Source organism: Jaculus jaculus, chromosome 10, assembly GCF_020740685.1.
Source record: "Jaculus jaculus isolate mJacJac1 chromosome 10, mJacJac1.mat.Y.cur, whole genome shotgun sequence".
NCBI classification, from domain to species: domain Eukaryota; kingdom Metazoa; phylum Chordata; class Mammalia; order Rodentia; family Dipodidae; genus Jaculus; species Jaculus jaculus.
The window spans coordinates 77,402,611-77,426,905 of record NC_059111.1 but is presented as its reverse complement, the minus strand read 5'-3'; the positions used below and the strand labels follow the sequence as shown (position 1 = coordinate 77,426,905).

The 24,295-nt window shown below is 40.5% G+C and overlaps 1 protein-coding gene across 3 annotated transcripts in view; it reads right to left on the bottom strand.

The window, feature by feature from the left end:
- The window catches only part of St7 (suppression of tumorigenicity 7), a 312,701-nt gene extending 288,445 nt beyond the window's left edge, over positions 1-24,256 (bottom strand). For 2 of the 3 annotated variants that reach the window (XM_045160301.1, XM_045160302.1), the window contains exon 1: positions 24,073-24,256. In XM_045160301.1, the coding sequence (XP_045016236.1) occupies positions 24,073-24,223 (151 nt within the window). In that variant the 5' untranslated portion in view covers positions 24,224-24,256. The remainder of the gene's footprint in view (positions 1-24,072) is intronic. The other variant, XM_045160307.1, reaches the window with a different exon arrangement.
- Between the last annotated feature and the right edge of the window lie 39 nt (positions 24,257-24,295).

Sequence of the window (24,295 nt, the reverse complement as noted above, 5' to 3'; positions counted from 1 at the left end):
GATTAGAGCTAAGAACAAACCAGCAATAGCAAGCAACACTAACTGAAGCCAGTGGCTCCTGCAGCCAAACACAGTGCTGTTGTTAGGGACACAAGTGTCTGTGCAGAAATGACTTATTCCCACAGAGACTCCAAGTCTTGTCCTGGAATAACTTTTAGTGTAGTGAAAAAACTGGCGGACTAGTAGATCTTTCTACCACATGGGAGAGGCTGTTTAATTTATAACCTGTTTTAGGCAACAGAGAGAAGTTTCCCAGAAATGTAGAAACTAAAGCAAAACAACACACACACACACACACACACACACACACACACACACACACACCACAAAACACATCTGTTAGGCCCCTTTACATGATAAGCTTTTGTAACTTCTTTATTAAAACATTCAAGTTTTTCCCTCTCTCTTTTCTTTTCTCTTCTTCCCTCCCTCCCTTCCTTCCTCCCTCTTTGAGATGGACATACAAACTGGACCTTGCTGTCAGAATGCTATTTCCCAATAGACATAATCTTTCAACATGGTGCAATTTTCCAAGTGCTCAAAGAGTCAGAATTAGATCAATTCCAACATAAGAACTGAAGAATGTAATAGCTGATGCCATGGCTAAATGAAAGAAGTCAAGATGTTTAAAATTCCAGATCTATGGCTAGAGAGACGATAGCTTAAAAAATTATAGGCCCTTGCTTACAAACCTGCTGGTCCAAGTTCAACTCCCCAGCACTTACATAAAACCTGATGCGAAGTGCTCCATGAATCTGTGCTCCTAATGCACCTATGGCAATGGGAGGCAATGCCAGGAGAATCCAGAAGCTCACAAGCCAACTAAATTGGTGTACATCAAACAGAGTAGAAAAAAAAAAATCAATCAAGGTAGTGGGAGAGGAAAAACACCCTGAGGATGTCCTCAGGCCTCCACATATACATACACAGTGACATAAACATGTGTGTACACACACACACACACACACACACACACACACACACACATACTTAAAAATGAAGTCCAGATCTAGGGCTGGGAATGTAGTTCAGTGGTACCTGGATTCTGTTCCATGCACCACAAAAATATTTTTAAATCAACAGTAATTTTGAAAATCTCAGATTGAAGCTGGGTGTGGTGGCACATGCCTTTAATCCCAACACTCAAGGCAGAGGTAGGAGTACCATGAGTTCGAGGCCACCCTGAGACTACATAGTGAAATCCAGGTCAGCTCTGAGTTATAGCAAGACCCTACCTTGGTAAACAAAACAAAACAAAAACTTTCAGATTGATGGTAACTCAGTAATGGACCACTCAAACTTTTTTTTTAAAGGAAAAAGAGAAAGGAAGCTGGCCATTCTTTCTCTTCCCCTTCCTAACTAATTGCTTCTTGAGCCATTTGAAGGGATCAAATAAGGTGGGTGTCTAGGCTGGAGTAAGAACACAGTTTTGGGTGGAGGGAGCACTGTGAGTGGGAGCAGGCTGAGAAGAGCTTCTAAGCACAGGAGCAGCCCACCTTGGGGTTGGATAGCAGAGGCAGACCACAGACGGTATCTATCATCCAGGTGCAGAAGGTACCCATATGCTGAAAAGGAAGAGTGCAGAACACGTGGGATCAAACAGCCTAAGTACAGCCTCTGAGCAGGACTGCATGCCAAAACATAAGTGAGAGGAGAGGGATGGAACACTGGTTACACACAGGTAGATTGAGCAGGTAAGTAAATATGCTAAGAATAATGGACCCTAGTTTCCTCACTTGTGGAGTAACAAATATGGGAGGAAAAAAAGTAGATTGATCCCAGGAGATAAAACTGGAATGAGTTACAATGTAAACTCATGATTTCAAGAGAAACAGATAAGGACTACATAAACACAAAAGCAATTTGTAGATATAAGAGAGGACTAGCTGTAGCAACTTCCAAGTGGCAATAAGCATCTTACTCTCAGATCCATGTTTCTAGATATTTTCTTCAATAAACATAAAAAGGGAACCTTTGAGAAACTGCTGATTATAAGGCTGGAACAGCATAATGAGACTGAATATCTCAGAAAGTAATTAAGTACTCAAAACATAATTCGCTGGCCTAGCCTGGTGGTACAAGCCTTTAATTCCAGCCCTGAGGAGGTTGTTGCAGTCAGATTCACACTGCTGACAGAAATCACCTGTCCAAGAGCAGCTTGTGGGAAAAAGAGATTTATTTTGGCTTATAGGCTCGAGGGGAAGCTCCATGATGGCAGGGGGAAATGATGGCATGAGCAGAGGGTGGAAATCACCTTCTGGGCAACATAAGACAGAAAACAGCAACAGGACAGTATACCAAACACTGGCAAGGGGAAACTTGCTATAATACCCATAAGCCCGTTCCCAACAATACACTACCTCCAGAAGGCATTAATTCCCAAATTCCATCAGCTGGCAACCTAGCATTTAGAACACCTAAGTTTATGGGGGACACCTGAATCAAACCACCACAGAGGTATATGCTGAAGAATCAGGAGTTCAAGGTCATCTTGGCTAGTTAATGAGTTCAAGACTAGCCTGGGTTACATAAGACCCTATCTCAAAATAAAAAAAAAACCCACAAAATTAAAAATAAAAGAAACTAATTGATGTACATATTTTCAGAAACACAGATATCAGTGAGGGGGCTCCTATAGATAAGAATGGAACACTGTGATATCAAAATAATAACAGTATTTGGAAGTTGTAGCACACACCTATCACCTATAAACCCATCACTTGGAAGCTGAGGCAGAAAAGTTAACATGAGTTCAAGGCCCACCCAGGTTGCATAGTGAGTGCATGCTAAGACACACAACCCAGACATGGTCATAAATAAATAAATAAATAAACACAAATAAATAATGCCAAATAGAAGAGTCTGGCTTATACACGAAAGGGAGAGAACCCAGGGACCCTGTAAGGCTGACAACTGACAGGGAACAGTGCACTCTGACACAGAAATAAGGAAGGAGGCAATGGGGTATTCTGGTTATGTGGGACATTCAGGACTTGGGGTATTTGGAACCACTGGGACTCAGGTACACTAAAGATACACAAACTGCAGATGAATACTCTGGCCTCCCTGATAAAAAAAGTGAGGAATTTTTTTTAAATGAGTTAGAATATAAACAGGATGAAAATGATGTTACATGTGGTCATGGATACTCTGCATACAACACAGACTATGAATGAAAGCAATACAAGCATGAAGCTCTAAAGGTCCACTGGAACTAAAGACAGAGCATAAGATATTAGGTTTAGATGTCTGCATTTTGTTTGCTAGGCAACAGAAAGATATTAAAGGATTTGAAAGTAATATCCTGGTTGCAGGAGAGATTAGGAAAGATTAGAGGCAGGAAGATCAACTGGGAGATTAGTATAATAAGATTATAAGGGTTGAAATAAAGGCCAAAGTAGGAACTAAAGAGAGATTCATGAGGCGCAATAAATTTGACAGGATTTCCTAGCTAAGGACATGTAAAGAATAGATAAAAATTATGTGAGTCTTACAAGTAGGGGATTCTGAAGAAAAACTGAGCTCTATCAGAAGGAAAAGAAGGTTAAACTAGTCATCTCAATCAACAAATCAATCTTATGTTATAAATATTCTTTCTTATAATTCTGCCTACACCTTAGTAAACAGTCCTCTAATTAAATTCTCTATTACCAAGTTTGGTATTTGATCACTTTCTTGCTAGGACCCTCATTAACATATTACTTTATCTTTATTAGGTATACTCACTTCCATAATACATAGCTAATCATTTAATTTCTCATATTACCTGTACATAAAGTTCCAGTTTAAGTGTCTTCTCTGGAATCTAACTAGGCCATTCTGTATTTGGATTTAAAAAAAAAAAATGTTTTCAGTGCTAGGGACGGATCAAGGTCTCTAGGGCACACTAGGTAAGTGCTCTACCACTGAGTGACATCTCCGGCCTATTTGGTTTTCTTTGCTATCTTTCCAGCTATGGAATCTAAGCTGCGGAAAATGGGATGCATCCTCACCAGCACTGTGGAAACTCATACCTAGAATGAAAAGGAGATCTGAGGATATCAGAAAAGCTTACAGCTGAGGATCAGAAAGCAGCCTGTAGCCAGGCATGGTGGCACACATCTTTAATCCCAGCACTTGGGAGGCAGATGTAGCAAGATCGCCAAGAGTTCAAGGCCACCCTGAGACTACTAAGTGAATTCCAGGTCAGCCTGGGCTAGAGCGAGACCCTACCTTGAACCCCCCCCCCAATAAAAAAGAAAGCATTGTCCCATACCTGACCAGATACACACTGGCCCAGTCTTTCTGACCTTGCTTGCTTTGAAGATGGCTGCCTAAGGTCTGATGGTCTACCCACCTTATAGTTATTAAAGCAGCCACAGAATGACTCAGCTAAACTGTGGCTACAGAACTGGGTAAGATACATCAGTACTGAGGAATGAAGCAAATTGCTAATGACTACCAGAAAAGAAAAAAGCTGAAGTGGCTACCAACCCACTGAAGTGGGTCTCAAGTCCAACTCCTTATATCCAGAGTTTGAAGCCAAGGAGCCCCAGTTGGCTAGGCCTCAGATTAAAATGACTTGTTCAGGACTATAAGCATGTTTGTCCTAACTTAGACATAATGAGGACAGTGGTATAGAGTTGGTTGTGGGAATTCATCAAAACTAAGCCCCCAATGAGATGTCTGGTAAACACTCTATTAACTCAACATATCAAAGAGAAAAGGCCCCTAAGCTTAAGAGTATTTGGATCCAGTTCTGCTATATATATGATATTTCCTCCTGCCTTCCTTCCTTTCTGCCACTTCGCATGAGAAGAGCCTGTCCTGGTCAGCTGCTTATCCAAGAAAAATAAGAGATAGAGAAGACTTGAATCAAGTCTCCAATGAGATCTGGGGATCTTAAAGTCTAGAAATCTCACCAATTTAGGTGAGTTGCAGCAATCCACAAATGGACAAGGAAAAATAAATACTTATTTCCTTAATCCACTGAATTTTGAAACATTTTGTTTGTTTTCTTACTTGACTTTATGTAGTGTTACTGCAAAAGTGACTGCCTGATAACCATCCCGTAAAGCAATCTGGCCATATCCAGCAACAGTTTACAATGCTCAGGTAGCCCAGAAATGGGCATGTCTAAGTATATTTCCTAAAGCAGTGTTCTCAAATCAGAAATATCATAATATCATAACTGAAATATAAAAAAAAAATAAGCAGAACATAACATATAATCAAGAAAGGACTAAACTGAGGCAAAAAAAAAAAAAGGCCTTAAGGTATAAAATTTAAGGTAGCAGGGTCACCTAAGTGCTGAACTTGCAGGACTCTGAGAATGTCTCCTTATACCTGAATGCTAAGCAACCAATCTCACTTGTTTCAGCTTGAACTTAGCCCTATTTAAAATAACATTAATTGGGCCAGGCATAGTGGCACACACCTTTAATCCCAGCACTTGGGGAGGCTGGGGTAGAAGGATCACTGTGAGTTTGAGGCCACCCTGAGAATACAGAATGAATTCCAGGTCAGCCTAGGATAGAGGGAGATCATACCTCAAAAACCAACCCCCCCCCAAAAAAAAAGAAGAAGATAACATCAATTATATTAAAATGTACATGTTTTGTGACTTTGGTAAAGAACTTGAAGTAGACAGACATTTAAATCCCTACACAGCAACACCTACGGGCTAAAATAAGTATGTCTTGTTGGTCACTCTAATACTATGAAGGGTACTGCTATTGGAATTATGAGTTGCCAAAATGGTGGAGAATTCTCAGTAAAGTTTTTTTTTTTAATTTTTTTGTTACTTTTTATTTATTTATTTGAGAGTGACAGACAGAGAAAGAGGCACATAGAGAGAGAGAAAGAGAGGATGGGCACGCCAGGGCCTCCAGCCACTGCAAAGGAACTCCAGATGCGTGTGCCTCCTTATGCATCTGGCTAACGTGGGTCCTGGGGAATCAAGCCTTGAACTGGGGTCCTTAGGCTTCACAGGCAAGCGATTAACCACTAAGCCATCTCTCCAGCCCTCAGTAAATTTGAGCAAAGCAAAATTTGTATCACACATACATGTTGTGTAGGATCCCCCACCCTTAAAGTAGGTGAATACTGAATGTACAAGCAGGGAACAATCAGACCATATATAAAAACAGAACTGTGACATACCACCCTGTAATAGCCAGTCCACAAAACCAATGTACAATCTATGGACTGAATGTATCTCCCTGAAAGTCATACATGGAATTCTAACCCTAGGGTAATGGCATATGGCTGTGAAACTGTGGAGAGAAAATTAACAGTCATGAGGGGACAGATTTCATGGAGGAGCTTATTATCCACATAAGAAGAGACACAGGAAGCTTCCTTCCTCTTTCTTCCTCTTTCTTTGCACCATTTGTGGACACAAGAAAGAAGATGGTTATCTACCAATCAGAAGCAAGCCCTCACCACACACCAGATCTGCTTGCACCTTGATCCACACCCCTCCCCTCCTTGTGGCTTGTGGCCTACAGAAATGAGTAATAAATGTTGCTTTAGCCTCCTTGCCTATGTATTTGCTGGAGATATGTGAACTCACTAAGCACACAACTTTTGTAACAAATGCCCCAGTGGTCTCATAGGTTCTCTGATTTCTATTCTCAATTGCAACTGACAGCTGAACTGAGAGCCAAACATTTATCACTAACCAATAACACTTCTAGATGGCCAATGTCAAGACAGCTTCCCATCTAGGTATAGCTGAAGCTTTCTGAGATTTTCCTACTATAAATCCTTCCTATTCCCATGCCTGCAGTGGAATCTCTGATGACTCCCTTGTTACACCAGTGGCAAGTCAAGTTGATACCATGTTGTGAAGAAAATAACACTTTGCCACTGTGGTCTTCCTCCCAAAACCTTGTAATTGGAGAATTATAACAAAAGTAGCAAACAAAGTTCAACTAGGGGGAGACTAAAATTTCTTGAGCAATACTCTCCAAAATTGTCAAGGTATTGAAAAACAAGAAAAGTCTCAGGAGACATATCTATTTTACTAAATACATTAATACAGAATATAAGTATTCTGTAAGGTATTGCCAGCTTATAAACCAGGTTAGAGTTATCAACAGGGTATATCAAATTTGAAATATGTAGTAACACTGTATACTACCCTCATAATTCTTCTGTAAATCTAAAAGTGCTCTAAAGTATGGTATAATTGTGAATTCACTGGGTAGTTCCAGTTAAGATTGGCGGCGTAAGAACCACGCCAAAGCAGCCTAGGGGAGAAAAAGCCAGGAAAAAAAAAAAAAAAACAGCAAATACACTCTTCTACTAAAATGTAAGGTGTATAAGAAATTACCAACGGCAGCAGAGAAATAGGAGAGATCCAGAGCATTCAGAGTTCAAACAGGCAGGCAGAAATGGGGCCACAGCTGCAAGGCTCAGCTTAAGCCACAAGAAAAGTGAGGTGAGGGGATTTTTCACTCACACCGGAGCTCCTCACAAACTCAAGAAACATGAAGGTAGGACCACAGTGAAGAACAGAGGAGCAGATCACAAGGTAGAGGATCACATGGACCAGCAGGAGAACTAGAGCCAAGATTCACAGTCTCCCCCTCCTCCACCACCAGCACAAGTGCCAGGAAACCAATTTAATAAAATAAAGAGGTCAATACAAGACATAAATAAGGAAATAGAAACAATAAAAACCAGTCAGAATTAGAAGAACACAGTCAATGAAAGAAAAAATTCTGGGGCTGGAGAGATGGCTTAGCGGTTAAGCACTTGCCTGTAAAGCCTAAGGACCCCAGTTCGAGGCTCGATTCTCCAAGACCCATGTCAGCCAGATGCACAAGGGAGTGCACATGTCTGGAGTTCATTTACAATGGCTGGAAGCCCTAGTGCCCATTCTCTCTCTCTCTGTAACTCTCAAATAAATAAAAATGAACAAAAAAAAATTTTTAAATAACAAAAAAGAAATAAAAAAACCCTGTAGAAAATCTCATCAGTAGAATAGATGAATGAGAGGACAGAATATGTAAACTAGAAAACCAGGTGACAGATCTAATACAGTCCAACAAAGAAAGACAAATTATGAATGAGAGTTTCAAGATATTCAGGACACTATGAAAAGATCAAACATAAGAATTCAGGGTATAGTAGAAGAAGAAGAATTTCACTCCAAAGGCATAGTAGGCATTTTCAACAAAATCATAGAAGAAAACTTCCCCCAAACTGGGAAAGCGGTGCCAATGCAGAAACAGGAATCCTTTAGAACACCAACCAGAGAAACCCTAGAAAGAACCTCTCCTTGCCATATTATAATTAAACTACCAAACATACAAGCCAAAGAAAAATATATTGAAAGCAGTGAGAGAGAAAATTCAATTTATATACAAAGGCAAGTCCATCGGGATCACAGCAAATTACTCAACACAAACTTTAAAAGCCAGAAGGACTTGGAGTGATGTATTCCAAGTTCTGAAAGATAACAACTGTCAACCAAGGTTACTTTATCCTGCAAAGCTATCCATTAAAATAAATGGAGAAATAAGGATATTCCACAACAAAAGCAGGCTAAAGGAATATTTGAAGACAAAACCAGCTCTACAGAAAACACTTGAAAGAATCGTCCATGCCGAAAAGAAAGAAAAGCATGTATATAAGGAACCTGGAAAAAACAAACCATATTCAAATACTAGTTAATATAAGAGAGCAATGGTAAAACCAGAACTACAAACAAATGGCAAAAATAAATGCATGACTTTCCATAATACCTCTTAATATCAACAGCCTCAATGCCCCAATCAAAAGACATAGGTTTGCAGACTGGGTTAAACAGCAGGATCCTTTGATTTGTTGTCTCCAAAAAACTCACCTTCCTACAAAGGATGGACACTATCTTAGGGTGAAAGGTTAGAAAACGGTATTTCAAGCAAATGGGCCTAGAAAACAAGCAGGGGTTGCTATCCTAATATCTGAAAAGGTAGACTTCAGTCCAACATTAGTTAGGAAAGATAAAGAAGGTCACTTTGTATTGATTAAAGGAACACTCCAACAGGAGGACATTACAATCCTAAACATATATGCATGGGGGCACCCAACTTCATCAAACAAATGCTATTAGAACTAAGATCACAGGTAACACCAAACACAGTGGTAGTGGGTGACTTCAACAGCACACTCTCATCAATAGACAGGTCATCCCAGCAAAAAATAAACAGAGGTATTGGGATTAAATGAGGTCATAGAAGAAATGGACCTAACAGATACATATAGGACATTTCATCCAAATGCTGCAGAATACACATTCTTTTCAGTAGCACATGGAACATTCTCTAAAATAGACCATATATTAGGACACAAAGCAAATCTTAACAAATACAAGAAAACTGAAATAAAATACAGTGTAATTCTAAAAGGAAAAGAGAAGTAATATGGACAATAATGACAAAATGATAATCTACAACTATGAAGAGTGAGCCATGTCACTATTATTAACTTCTTGTCCTTATATGAATAAAATATGTAGAATTTCAATAACTTTTTATCAGCAAAATGAGCACCAATTTGTCCCCACTAGATTGTACCTTCTCTTCTTTACACACTGTCCTGTCAGCCACTAGCAGTTTTCTGAAGGCACCAAGCAGTTTCACATTCCAACATTCACCAAGAAAACTAGAAATTCCTAGAACCAGGTCCCACTCAATAACTTTCACCACAGAGTTAAATTTTTATCTTACCTCTTTCTTTACTATTTGTTAAAAATATTTTAGTTTATTAGCAAGCCAAAGAGAGATAGCAGCAAGAAACGAGAAAAAGAGAATGGGCATGCCAGGGACTCTAGCTGCTGCAAACAAACTCCAGTTGCACATGCCCCTTTATGTATCTAGCTTTATGTGGGTACTAGGGAACAGAACCAAAGTTGACTGAACTCTCCCATGCTCTACACATTGTATTTTGGGTTAGAACTGGTTGTAGGTCTGTTTCTCTTTCCTCCTATGATTAATACTTCCACGTAATGAAAACAAAAACCACATCTTGTCATTGCATCCTTCCACCTTCACACCAAACCAGAAATATGACTGTTGTGAATATGACTCAGTGAATTTATTAACTGACAATGAGAAACTTAGAGTTGCAACATATCAAAACCTTTTCTACTGTATAACAACAAATCAATAAAACAATATCTAGTAAGAATTAATAGAGAACTGAAATTACTTACCCATGACGTTTAAGAAGTTCCAGTCATTTTATGAAAGTAGGCAACAGAGCACCAAGAGGGAAGCAATGAAATGAGGAAACAGATAATAAAAGCTAACCTGTCTTGACCAGGAGTGGAGCTCCTAATGTAGCTGTCTTACATTTACCCTTATAACTGAAGGAAAGTAGGACAAAGACTATGAAAAATGGAAAAAAATGCATTTTAAAAAACTGTCAGTCTAGAAACTAATTCAAGAAAAAAGGCCAAGTTAGACACTGAGAATTATAGAACAATGCCAGAATCATAGTAGCAGCCTCAACAGCAGGCAGAAACTAAATAACTACAGTGTATGGAGCACTTAGAATGTTTTGGCACTGACTTGGGCTTTCCTTGCTTTAACTCACCTAATCTTCATCACAATCCTGAGATGCTTACAACTATTATTATGGCAACCAGTGTTAGAACCATGGACCTGGTAAACTACTTGAATCCAGGTTGACTTGTGCTAATATGTGTAAAGTTTATTGCAAGTCAGTAAAATGAGAGTGGAAAGGCTGGATACAATTAGTGGAAAGGCAACTAGCTAGATGGGCACATGTACACATGCCCATAGCCACGGATTTGTCCAGAATGCCTGACCAAAACTATTCCTTAATGTCCCCAACAATAGGAACAGCAAGGGAAGATGGGACAGAGGTCCTAAGTAACAAGAGCCAGAAAAACCAATAAACAGCATGTATAAGAGTGAGCATTGAGGGGTTATGACAGAGGATAGGTAAGTATTACTGGGCCTGATAGGGGCAAGACACTGAGACTTTCCAGACAAGGCTCAAAACTGTCAGTACTTACTCATACCAACATAACTATAGCCCTACTGACCACGCAAACATAGCCTGAGAAACGCAGGTTTATTTAAGTTACTTTGTAATTAGCAGCAAAATAAAAGGATAGAGCAGAGAGAAGAAGGATAAAAACCCATAAATATATCCTGGGTGGCTTGATATCCTAACATCTATCATTCTTAAAAGTATCAGAGCAACATATGATACACTGTTGTTGTTGTTTTTTCCTGTTTTGGAAAATGTGCTATATTCTGCCATAAGAAATCTCAGACTTATTATCACAAGCTCACAGCACAGCTGCAAGACTCAATAGCTTCTTGCTCTCCAGAACCTCTAAGAAAAGGATAAAAGCAATATGCCAAGACCAGGAGGGAGTAGAGATCACTTAAATGCAAACTGAAAATAATGTCATCGTACCAACAGTTGGACTAGAAGGGTGTGGTGGTTTGATTCAGGTGTCCCCCATAAACTTAAGTGTTCTGAATGCTGGGTTCCCAGCTGATGGAGATTTGGGAATTAATGCCTCCTGCAGGAAGAATATTGTTGGGGGGGGGGCTTATGGGTGTTATAGCCAATTTCCCCTTGCCAGTGTTTGAAGGGTATCTAAACTTTGCCTGAACTACTTAAGATATCCAAGAAATATTTATTTGAAACTACTGGCACTGTCTGATTGCCTATACTTTCTAATCCTCTGGATGTCTAATCAATGCAAAGAAAGAAATTTCCTTAAAATCAAGTATCAAATGCATTCATATATGAACATCATGTTTAATGAAAGATGTTTATGTATTACTTTATTTTGCAGGTATTAAAGAAAAGAAAAGATTATCAAAGAATGTTTTACTCTCTTTTTAAAATTATATAGGTACATGTATATATAGCATATATACTACATATGTGGTATACATTATATGTATATATGTACAGATACTTATATAAATATATGCATATATCTCTGGAAGAGAGTACTGGGCCTTAAAGCCAGTGCATTATGTACAAAAGCTAAGCAAGTGCTTTACCAGTGAGCTACACTTCCAATTCTTATATTTTACAGCTAAATCAGTTGATTTCTAGAAAGCAAGCTAGGCATAAAACAATGACTGGCCATAATGTTCAAGATAGCAGGGAAAGGCCCTTGCCTGTGGCCACTACTAAACAATCCCATTTCCCCTGCTAGACCCAGCCTACTTATCACTGTATTATCATTTGTGTTTTCTCCTAGAAATAAGCAATGCAAAGCTTTATTTTCTATTAGCCACAAGACAGTTTCTACACAAATACTCAAATGAGATCTCAAATCCAAACAACATCTTGTTTGTCTTTTCTACTGTAGCTAACTTATTAGTCTTCTCTATCACATTTAATCTCATGATAAAACTATAAATAATATTTTTGAGAATTAGAGTTTCTTTAACTATCCTTTAAAAGCTCACAGAAAGTGTTATATTATTTTGTGTAGGAGAGCAATAAAAAATAAATCGGTATGAAACCCAACCTTTTACAAGAATATTTCTGCAGTTAAATTAATCACTGGTTGCATATCTAGTATCAACTTAAATGATGTTATGTTGTCATCAACTGTGTGTTTTTCCTCTAAAAAACATAATTCTGCCAGGTGTGGTGCACATTCCTTTAATCCCAGTACTCAGGAGGCAGAGATAGGAGGACTGACATGAACTTGAGGCCACCATGAGACTACATAGTGAATTGCGAATTCCAGGTCAGTCTGAGCTAGAGCAAGACCCTACCTCAAAGAGCAAAAAAAAAAAAAAAAACAACAAAAAAAACAACCTCAGGATTCTAATAATGTAAGAAAAATAAAAGTTTTATCTGAAGAGTATAACCCTCTATATAATAGGATTTGCTGTAAGAGTTTTTTAACTTACATCTTTCAAGTTTCTATTGAATGATTATGTATATACAATTTTAAGGTTAGGAAAAACATAATTGAGAGATACAAATTTGTAAAAATTGTACTACAGTCTTCCATGTTTCATCTCTCAACTATAAGGCACAGTTTTAAAGACATTCCTCTGAAAACCACTATGAAAAAGGCTAGATATTATATTTTTGCAACATATCTAAACTAAGGAAAAATTCTTTCTAAATCATAATGTCACTTATGAGTTTGAACTGAGAAAAGCATAATTTCCTTAGTCTTAAGTAAAAGATGCTAACAATCGGGGAGACCTAGGCAGAGGCCCCACGTGGGACAGCAGCGGTGGTTAGGAGTGGTTCCCACTCATGGGCTCTCCTCCCATGACCAGCCACCCCATTGCTAGAGCCACAGGGACCTGTTGCTAAGGACCCTAGCACCTGTGCTTTCATCTGGGTCTCCGCCTTCCCTGGAATTTGACCTTCACAGGTGTTAAATGCAGCCACCCACCCCATCTCTCCCGATTTAAAACCTCATTTTTCTCTACTGGTTTCTATAGTACTTCCTCATTTTCTAGCCTTGACAGCACCTGGACGTGGACACTGCCCTTGGGTATCTGAAAGTGCTAGTGCTGTTAGGGGTAGGAAAGGTGGAATTTAAGGGGTGAAAGGGAAGCAATGCAGAAATCTGAATGTCCTGGAAGTGTGCAGTTGAGAAACAAAGCAACAGGAAACTGTGCTGACAGGACATCTTCCCGTGCCCAAGTGCAGCCAAGAAGTACCATTCAGCAGAGCAAGTCCTCATCTTCCACCAGTTCTCCTGAGGCTGCAAGGAGACTCTATCCTTGGCCCAGTGATAAACTCAACCCAAAGACAATTGACCCCTTTAGGGAGCAGTGAAGAGCCCTTTCTGCATTTGCAGCTATTTGCTCTAAAGGAGGCATTCCTTGTGACTGGTACATGGATCAGTAAGACACAGCCTGCAGTGGGAACGCCCTCCTGAAAGTCTCCCATTTGATCCTCTTCGTGTCACTTTAGCTGAGGGTCTGAGAGAGACTAAGCATCTGTATACCTTTGTGTCGAAGGAAGGCTTTAGAGAATTACTTTTAGTCAGAGGTTCTTGTGAAAAAGCTGTACCATTGCTACCAAGACTGCCTGTGCTCTGGTCCACCCAGATGAAGATGTGTTTGAAAGAGAACTGAGTGCAGTGGTACAGTTAAGTGTGGTTGTTGGTCCTGCTCAGAATGACCAGTTGAAGCATCTACTAACAAGTCTTTCCAGCAGATCTCCATGGAACCTTTATTCAGTTCAGTTTGCTGTGAATCACACCCACCATTCATTATTTACTAGGTGAAAAAGTGTGTGTGATCCAGCTGAATCATAGTAAGATAAAACTTGTTCCCCAAGAAAGGACAGCTGATAATGGCAAGTAATTAAAATAGTTTCAATAGAAAAAAAAAATGCTAACAATAAAGGGTGAATTCCTCCAGGGGCAAATCCACAACACAGCCCCAGGGGAAAACTAATCATAGCAATTCTAAATGACACTTTAAAAATCTAAGCATATGTCACAGAATTACTTGAGTCAAGTTGGTATAATCAATTGCAAAATACTCCAACAGTATTATTCTATTAGTTCTATTAGAAACATGCAGTAAACATCAACTATCAAATAAACAAGAGACAAATTTGTAAAGGAAGTAATTTCATCCTCTTTTTCCCAAAGCAAGATGACTAGAAATTGTGAACCTTGACAGAGTGATGAACTAGAAGCATTGACCAGTGTCTATTGCTAATACAATACCTCAAAAAAGTACTGCAACTCACCTCAAAGCAAAACAATTCCCTCGCAAAGGAAGTGTGAATTCTAGATCACTAAATTACACATTAATCTGGAACTAAACTATTATGTGTAAAAGCTACTTCTTTTACTAAGAAAACTGTATGTATGCTTCAAGCTTTTTTTCCCCTGTTTGTGCTATTTCTTTTAATATTTTTATTCATTTACATGTACTTTTATGAATGTTATGTATGCATATATATGTATATGTGTGGGTGTATACACACACACACACATACATACATACATATATATATATATATATATGTATGTATGTATGTATGTATGCATGCATGCATGCATGCATGCATGCATTTATGGGTGCTCCAAGGCCTCTTTCTGCTGCAAATACACTCCAGACACATGTGCCACGCTTGCATCTGGCTTTATGTAGGGTACTAGAGAATTGAACCTGGGCCAACAAGTTTTGCAAGCAAGCATCTTTAACTGCTGAACTATCTCCCCAGCCCTGTATGTGCTATTTAAAATTGTTCATCTTTAAAGAAAATAAATCAGGCTTTGTTCACTCACTGACTTGAATTTCCTTTAAAGTGTTTAATAACTCTTCACAAGTTTGCTCAAAACTTCTGAAAGACTGAAACTCATCCAAGTTTTTTTGTTAGATTTGGTCCATGTAGGAACCAAATAGAATTAGTTCTCCCAAAGTATAACAAGCATACTTTGAGTTTCTTAAGATTCAGCGGGGGGGGAGGGGGGAAGGCTCTCAGATACATGTTGCCTTATTTTGCTAAGGTATGTAGTAACTGCCTTAAACACTGATCCCTCTGGCCACAGCCACAGCTAGCAAAACACTGAGCAGGCTTACTGGCTCAGTCAGTTTCTTATTTTAGCCCAGTAGGTAGTGCAGGAATGCTTGCTATATTTAAGTGATGGGTAAGAATAACACATGAGCAACTGCCTTGCCCTGCTCCATGGTTAATCTAAAAAGTTTTATTATGTGTTTTTCTCTTTTGAAAAACTCAAAACCCTTTATAGATACCTTCATGATAACAGCTCAATCAACATGGTAAGAGATATAATCTCCTGTATGGAAAAACCAGACCTTAGTAGTGTGATTCTGAACAATCAATAACCCATTATCCTTCTTGATTAATTCATATTAGATTAAGAGAAATAGTATGAATATTTTAGAAAACATTAATATAAATATTAGGAAAATATTACTATGTATTAGGAAAAATATACAGGGGAAAAGATCCTGTTAGATATTTTAACCTATCATTTCTCTGTGAGAGCAAAGCCTAAAATCAAACTTCTGTGGACACCAGCTACTATAAATCCTTTCAGTCATATCTTGTAATCTAAAAGACACCTTCTCAGCCTGAAGCATTGGGTACATGCCTATAATCCCAGCACTAAGGAAGTAAAAGCAGGAGGGTCACCAGTTTGCTGTCAGCCTGAGCTACACAGTAAGACCCTATCCCAAAATCTAAAAACAGACAATTTTTCATTCATTCTTGTACATTTTACCATCTCATATGAATATGTATTCTAGTAAAGGGACTGCTTCCATTGTCATACTCGAAGGCAACTACCTCAATATTTGAGAAATATTCCACAGTGCTGAAAGTGCCTCTCAACATAACTATAGAAACTCCCTGTATGAAGAGTTGTGATCTTTGTTCAGATGCATACTGCCAATGCCACTCCAAACCCTGATCTAGAAAATTACTGAGCAGTTCTAGTCCATCTCCTCATTCATGTTTACATCAAATTTCCCCCTTGGAATTTCCTGGCAATCACCTCCTCTCTATACACAAAAACACTTTTTCTTCCCTTGTCTGTGAACCTCTGCCCACCCACCTCAGGAGAATGCTCTACGTTTCAGTTGTGACACAAATGATAAGCCTTGCCTTGAGTGATGAATATTAACAATACCTCCCCCACCCATGAACTAAAAGGAAGGAAAAGAGGTGGGGAAGTGAAATAAGAAAAAAACATAGTGCTATCAGTCATGGAAAGCCCAGTCTAAGTCATCCATCCTTTTGTATGTCCTCACTGAGCAATGACCAGATGATGGAAACATCAACATTAAAAATCACAATCCCAGCCAGGCGTGGTGGTGCACACCTTTAATCCCAGCACTTGGGAGGCAGAGGTAAGAGGATCACCATAAGTTCAAGGCCACTCTGAGATAACATAGTGAATTCCAGGTCAGTCTGGACCAGAGTAAAACCCTACCTCAAAAAACTAAATAAAAAAATAATAATAAAATAAAATCACAACACCTGCTTTCAGGCACTTCTGACCACACCAGAGAAATGGCCTCTTCTTCCAAAAGTCTCCACCAAATTCCCATACTCATCCATAAATTAAGATATGCTCCCATTAAAATGCACTCTTAAATATGTTGTTTGCATTGTTAGGACAACTAGGATTATCTCAATTAGGTTAGCCTCTAGGCATACCTGTGAGTGATTATCTTAATCAGGTTCTATGGGTTCCCATGATGAACTGAATAAGAAGAAGAGGAGCAAAGCAACAGCATTCATCACTCTCTGCTGCCTCACTATGGAATGAGCTGTCTCAAGCTCCTGTTGCCATGTCCTCCCTTAAACTGATTTTTGTCAGGCATTTTGTCCAACAAGAAGTTGGCTAATATGAACAGTACTCATTTTGTTTGAGCACCCTTTATTCTACTTGTATAAAGAGAATACCAGCAATATTAAGGGTTACAAACATACTTCTGTGAACCAATCCAGAGAGCCTAACGATCAATGATAACTCATGAAGTACAGTACATGATCCATGTAAGAACTCAACAGACGTTAACTCCTCATCCCTTCCTACTTTCTGTCAGCAGATTCACTCTCAAATTGCTTTTTTTAGATGTGACTTTGATGGAGAGTCCATGTACATGGGATCACACCTTGAGGCATTTGTGAGCAAGGCAGTATATTGGACAATGCTAAGTGTTCAACATAGAATACCACAATATATTACACAACTGGAGGACAATAACGGACATGAACAGTGTGTGTACAGATAACAACTCTCAGGAATAATACAGCTTCAATTTTACAGGCACCTGTGTCTCAAAATGACAGACTAAGTTAACTAACCAGTGAGTGGATGAAACAGATTAATGCAACCAGGACTACAATATATGGTGGCTAATGTGAGGCACTGTGCTCATCTTAGTGCTCTGTGCTAATTATTGCCTGTACTCTTGAAAGATTTAAGCATAAATGTGCATGGTAAGAAGCATAAATGGAAAAGCATTCTGGGCAGAGGGAAGAGCCAGAGCAAAAGTCACAAGTTAGGCATAGTTAAGACTCAAGAAAGTATGCCACCTGTGCCCAGAGTAATGGTCTAAAGAGGTGAAGTTCAAGGGGTGAGAAGGGGCTAGCTCATCAGATTTTGTTTTATTTTCAATGTAATGGGAAGCCACTAAAGGAAACCACATAAAATTTGAAGTTGTATTCACTAAGAATTAAGAGTCAAAACCTCTAAAAGCATATATGTTAAGTTCATGAATGGGCTTGGTACAACCCTCTTAGTTCAGTGAAATCCATGCCCAGACACTGGCACAGATCCCCAAGCTAGAAGGAACATAAAGCTATCATTTTACAAGTACATAAACTGGGGGCCTGAGAAAAGGGCATCATTGAGGTTGTTTCATGAGTAAGAGAAATATCTTCAAAAGCATGTAAGGGAAAGAAGAGTGTCTTGGATACATCCTAAACTCACAGTTGAAATTAATTTTAAAATTGTGCTTTTATGTGCTAGGGAGATGGCTTAGCGGTTAAGGCACTTGCCTGCAAAACCAAAGGACCCAGATTCAATTGCCCAGGACCCACATAAGCCAAATGTACAAGGTGGCACATGCTTCTGGAGTTCGTTTGCAGTGGCTGAAGTCCCTGCCATACCCATTCTCTATTTGCCTCTTTCTCTCTCTCAAATATATAATTTTTTAAAAATTGTGCTTTTATGTGTTCATTAACCAGACTGTCACAAATTAGATTTACATGACCCATAATAGAATTTTTTAAATATTTTATTTATTTATTTAAGAGAAAGAATGGGCACGCCAGGGCTTCTAGCCCCTGTAAACGAACTCCAAATGCATGTGCCCCCTTGTGCATCTGGCTTACATGTGTATTGGGGAAACAAACCTGGGTCCTGAGGCTCCACAGGTAAATGCCTTAACTGCTATGCCATCTCTCCAACCTGAATTTAAGTTTCTGTGACATCAATTTAAAGCTGAAAATTTAAGTGGAACACATACCCAGTAGTTGATCAATTCGAGTTTTCCAATCCCAACTCATTACATGCACATGCTAATTTGAATAATCAGTACCTACTATATTTAAACAATTGTACTAGAAGACAAAGAACTGACATCCAGAAGAAGTAATACAACATGTATACCAAAAGAGAGACATGCACACAAACTCTGACACATATATTACACTGGCCACAATTCATATAAAGTAAAAATGACAACATGCCTCTCAGATAAAGACACTGTGACAGACAGGGGAATGTTCTTCAGTTGAAGGGATGACAAGGCAGCATGCAAGCTTGTCTTTGAAGGATGAGTGGCCTTTACAGATAAGGAGAGCATTTTAAACAATAGACACTGCAGGGGCAATAGACATTTATAAACCTAACCAGGCCCTCCACAGGGTAGATAAGAAAGTGCTAGCAACATCATAATATAAAGTAAGTTACTGTTCATTTTCTTAGACAAATCTATGGTCTTTCTGAGTAATATCTGTATGACTGCTCCAATCTGCAATTAATTTTCTGCCTGTCTAGAAAAGCTTTGTTTTATACTACTAATTCACTTAAAATCTAGCAAGTAATATAATTTGATGTGCTTTTCAATCTTGTTAAAAGTTTATGCTAGGGCTGGAGAGATGGCTTAGTGGTTAAGCGCTTGCCTGTGAAGCCTAAGGACCCCGGTTCAAGGCTTGGTTCCCCAGGTCCCACGTTAGCCAGATGCACAGGGGGAGCACGCATCTGGAGTTCGTTTGCAGAGGCTGGAAGCCCTGGCGTGCCCATTCTCTCTCTCTCCCTCTATCTGTCTTTCTCTCTGTGTCTGTCGCTCTCAAATAAATAAATTTAAAAAAAAAGTTTATGCTAGAACTGGAGAAATGGCTTAGTGGTCAAGGAACATGCCTGCAAAGCCTAAGGACCCATGTAAGCCAGATGCACACAGTGGCACGTGCATCTGGAGTTCATTTGCAGTAGCTAGAGGTCCTGTGTGCCCATTCCCATTCTCTCTCTCTCTATGTCCCTTTCTCTCTGCCTCTTTCTTTCCAACTCTCTCTCAAATAAATAAAAATAAAATATTTTTAAAAATTTATTCTATTTTCAGTAAATCACAGAGTCATTTTAACCCTCCCCCCCCAAACTGCAGGACTGAGTCTTAAAAATGAATTATTGAAGTCAAATACTATGTTATTCCTATGCTTAGTTTATCTTCCATCATTTTGAAAACTCATCATTTTTCACTATAAGATTTTTGTTGCCTCTTTGATGCTTTCTTTCTCTGTAAGGTCTGCATTCTCCTAATGCTTTGGACTGCACCTCTGCCCTAAATGTCACTGGTTCAGTGCAAAGAATATCAAGCAAGCGCAGCTGCTGAGAGTAGGGAAGAAACATAATGAAAGTATACATTGAAAAAAATCTTAGAACTGTTTTTAAATGGAAAGCCACGCATGATATACAAGGCATTTGTTAAAACTTAGGGCTGCCCATCCAGCTCTCTTTTATTGCTTTAAATTAAATTCCACATGATTCATGGTTGTCTGCATTTGGCCTGCACTTTCACATCTTTGCATATTTATTTGGAAGGTCTGTTCAGCATTCCAAACTTCAGAAGCAGAAACCTCACAAGAGAGGCTCAGATCAGGGAAAATTCCAGTCGAATAGCTCCATTCCCACTTGGCATGAATGGGAAGGTGTACTGGGATGGTTTATATTGATTGCCAACTTGACAGGGCCTAGAATCACCTGTGAGGTGATTAACTAGAGAAATTAACTAGATTAGGTGAGCCTCAGAGTATGCCTGTAAAAGATTGTCATAATTAGGTTAACTGAGGTGAGAAAGACCCACTATTTTAATTGTGGGTGGCATCATTCCATGGGCCAGGTCTTGGATGTATAAAAAAGAGCTAGCTGAGCACCAGCATTCATCACTCTGCTTCTGCACAGTGGGCTGAATGTGATCAGCTCTGCATCAAGCTCCTGATACCATGCCTTCCCCACCATGGTGGACTGTATTTTGTCCCAGCAATGAAAAAGGTATCTAGTACAAATACTCATATTATAATTGAGCCTGATTTTTACACACTTGGACATCTTCTCATTATAGTACCTGCCACAGTACTATACAGTTCTCTATGAAAAGAAGGCACTGAAGAAATTAGATAATACACACACACAAGCTAAGCTAAGGGGTTAAAATGTTAAATTTTCCACAGGTAATCAAGATATTGAGGTGAACATGCCAAGTAGTTATCTAAGATCAACTCACAAGATAATTATGAGATTCCTTCATCGACAGGTGCAGAGCCAGACCTGAGTCACAAGAACACTTGCTCCAGGCTGCCTCATAGCTCTCTCTGCCTATTGCAATGGTGTAGAGGCCTGTGCCACCTACAACTCTAAAAGCAACTCTAGATTCAACAGCCTCTTTGGGGACACATGAGCTTCATCACAGGGCTAAAGAACAAGATGAATCCAGTTAGGATGGGTTTAGATCTCCCTGCAAAGACCAGTTTAACCACAGGAGGGCAGTTCCTGCATCACCTATAGCTAGCAAGTTCTTTCAAGTAAGTTATAGAAACTTGCTTCCAAGGAGAAAAAGAATTGGCAAGGAAAGGATGGAATTAAGTTGACAGGCAATCTTTTGGCAGTCTTCCTACTAGAACTTCTCGCATTAACTTAAAAAGGAGGAAAAATGGCATCCAATGTCTGCCACTGCCTTTGAAAAGCCTTATCTTTGCTGCAGTGGCTGACTGCCATAGCTTCATGTCTCAAAACCCATATGAACATCTTCCCGCCTCTGCTACAGCCTCATGGAAACAGCAGAGGGGTGTGTTCTCTGTGGGCTTCCTTTCTGACTAAATTGTGCAGGAAAAGTGGGAAAAGTGCCTTGGGTTCACCCTATCTTGGGTCTAGGAAGATACAAGCCCAAGCCAGCTTGCTCATCTTCAAATTTTCTTCATCTCTAAGACCAAGTAGAAATGCCCCTCTACAAACCATGTGTAAGAAATGCTGGGTCTAATGTTGCTGGGGAAAACCTAAAAATATTCCTTCTTAAAAACTTAGTAGGGATTTTGCTTCCTGCTGGTCCTATATAAAAAGTGTATGTGAGTGTATGTGACTCTGCACATGGGTATTTACATATACAGATGATTAACCTATTTTAAGCAAATACGGTATATAGACAGGTGCCATGAAATTAATATTTTAAATGTGTATTAATAAGAAATTCCACAGGGCGTGGTGGCACACGCCTTTAATCCCAGCTCTTAGGAGGCACAGGTAGGAGGATCATTGTGAGTTCGAGGTCACCATGAAACTACATACTGAATTCCAGGTCAGCCTAGACTAGAGAGAGACCTTACCTTAATTTTTTTTTTTCTTTCTTAGGGCTGGAAAGATGACTTAGTGGTTAAGGTGTTTGCCTGCAAAGCCTGCAAAGCCAATGAACCTTGGTCCAATTCCCAAGGACCCACATAAGGCAGATGCACAAGGTGACGCAAGTGTCTGGAGATCGTTTGCAGTGACTGGAGGCCCTGGCGCACCCATTCTCTCTCTCTCTCTCGCTCGCTCACTCGCTCGCTCATAAATAAATAAATATTTAAAATTTAAAAAAATAAGAACCTTTTATATTTTTAAAAGTCCTACAGTGAATTTTTCTGGGGGAAAAAAAATGAACCTACCAATAAATATATGGTAGTTTCTTTGAAAAGATAACACTTGGAGACCAAAAGGTATTACAAAGATACATTTGCCTAAAGAAAGGAAAAGAATAATGTGAAAAGCAGGTACTTTAAAATGTGAAACACTAGAAGAGCAGGGTCTTTGGAATGACAGACTCAAAGGACTAGGCAGCTCCCAATTCAAATGATGAGATGATTCTAGTGTGCACAATCCTGTGTGCCTCTCAGGCTACTATGAAACAGATGTACATGGACTGAGTTCAAGTTAATCAAGATGCTAAAGTTCAGTACCTCAAAAGCCCAAGCCCTATTGTGGCAAGTGTCTAAATGGGGTTTCCCTGCAATTAATGTGATAGGGAAATGTATTTCCATTCATGGCCTTTCAAGGTATGTAAATCATATGATAGAAAATATGAATAGATTCACAAATTTGTATCATTTTAAATATGTGTGTGTGTATTTATACGTGTGTGTATGCATGTATGTATTTATACATTTATATGTGTGTATGTATATTTGTGTGTATTTATTTATATATGTGTGTACATATGTGTATGTATATACTTATTTATGTGTGTGTGTGTGTGTGTGTGTGTGTGTGTGTATACAATTCAGGAATATAAAAATTTCCTAAAGTATTGTGAGAAAAAAAAGAAAGGTCTGTGTACCACAATCACTTGCAGACTTCAGGGTCTTGCACTGCCCTCGACCCGTCCCTGCAGTGTGACTGGCGTGAGCAAGCTGCTGCGGGTTTCTGAAGGCCCGTGACCGTGTGCGCCTCGGGCCGCGGACGCGACGGGGGCGCGCTGGGTGACCGGGGCCTCGGGCCACGGGGAGCGCAGCCGACGGTGTGGAAAACTTCATCGGGGGACAATTCCCGATACCCCGCGTCTCCGCGAGTCCCCTCCACATTCCGTTGGGTGACCTGACACGTCACGCACGCTTCCTCCAAGTACCTACCGGGGGCATCCGCCCGCCCGTCTCCATCACCGGGACACCACACCCTTCCCGGGCAGGGCTCCACCGGGGTCCGCGGCTGAGGACGGGACTCGGGAGCCTCTGGGGCGTCCCCGGGGTTCCGTGTCTCGGCCGAGCGTTTCCGGGCGCCGGGGAGAGCAGCCGGAGGTGGCACCTCACCGGCTCGCGACGCGCGCACAGCCCCGCTCCCGGCCCCACGCGGGCCCCGGGAGAGGCCGCGGGCCGCCGCCACTCACCACCTGAGGCGGCGCGTGCGGGCCGCTGGACGGCGGGCGTCCGGCGCGCGCGCCCGGAGCGCGTGTCCGACCTCGGCCCCGCGCCCGCGCGCGCGCGAGTTTCACTAACTTTCCCGGGCGGGCGGGCGGGGGAGGGGCGGGCGCGGGTCGTGTGTGTGTCGTCCCCCGCGCGCCCCCCGCCACCCGCCCCACCGCAGCCCCGCGCTGGCCCGGGCCTTACCTGTGCTCAGATTGTCGTTGATCTTCAAGGGCACCCTCAGGATGTAGACCAGGAAGAGCACGAGGAAGAACCACACGGTCCACAGATAGGTCCAGGACCAAACTATGCAGGACTTGAGCTGCTCCAGAAAGCCCGCGGCCGCTTCAGCCATTTTCCAGCGCCAGCCCCGCCGCCGCTGCCGCCGCCTCCGCGGCGCCCCGCGTGCGCCGGGATGATTCACCGG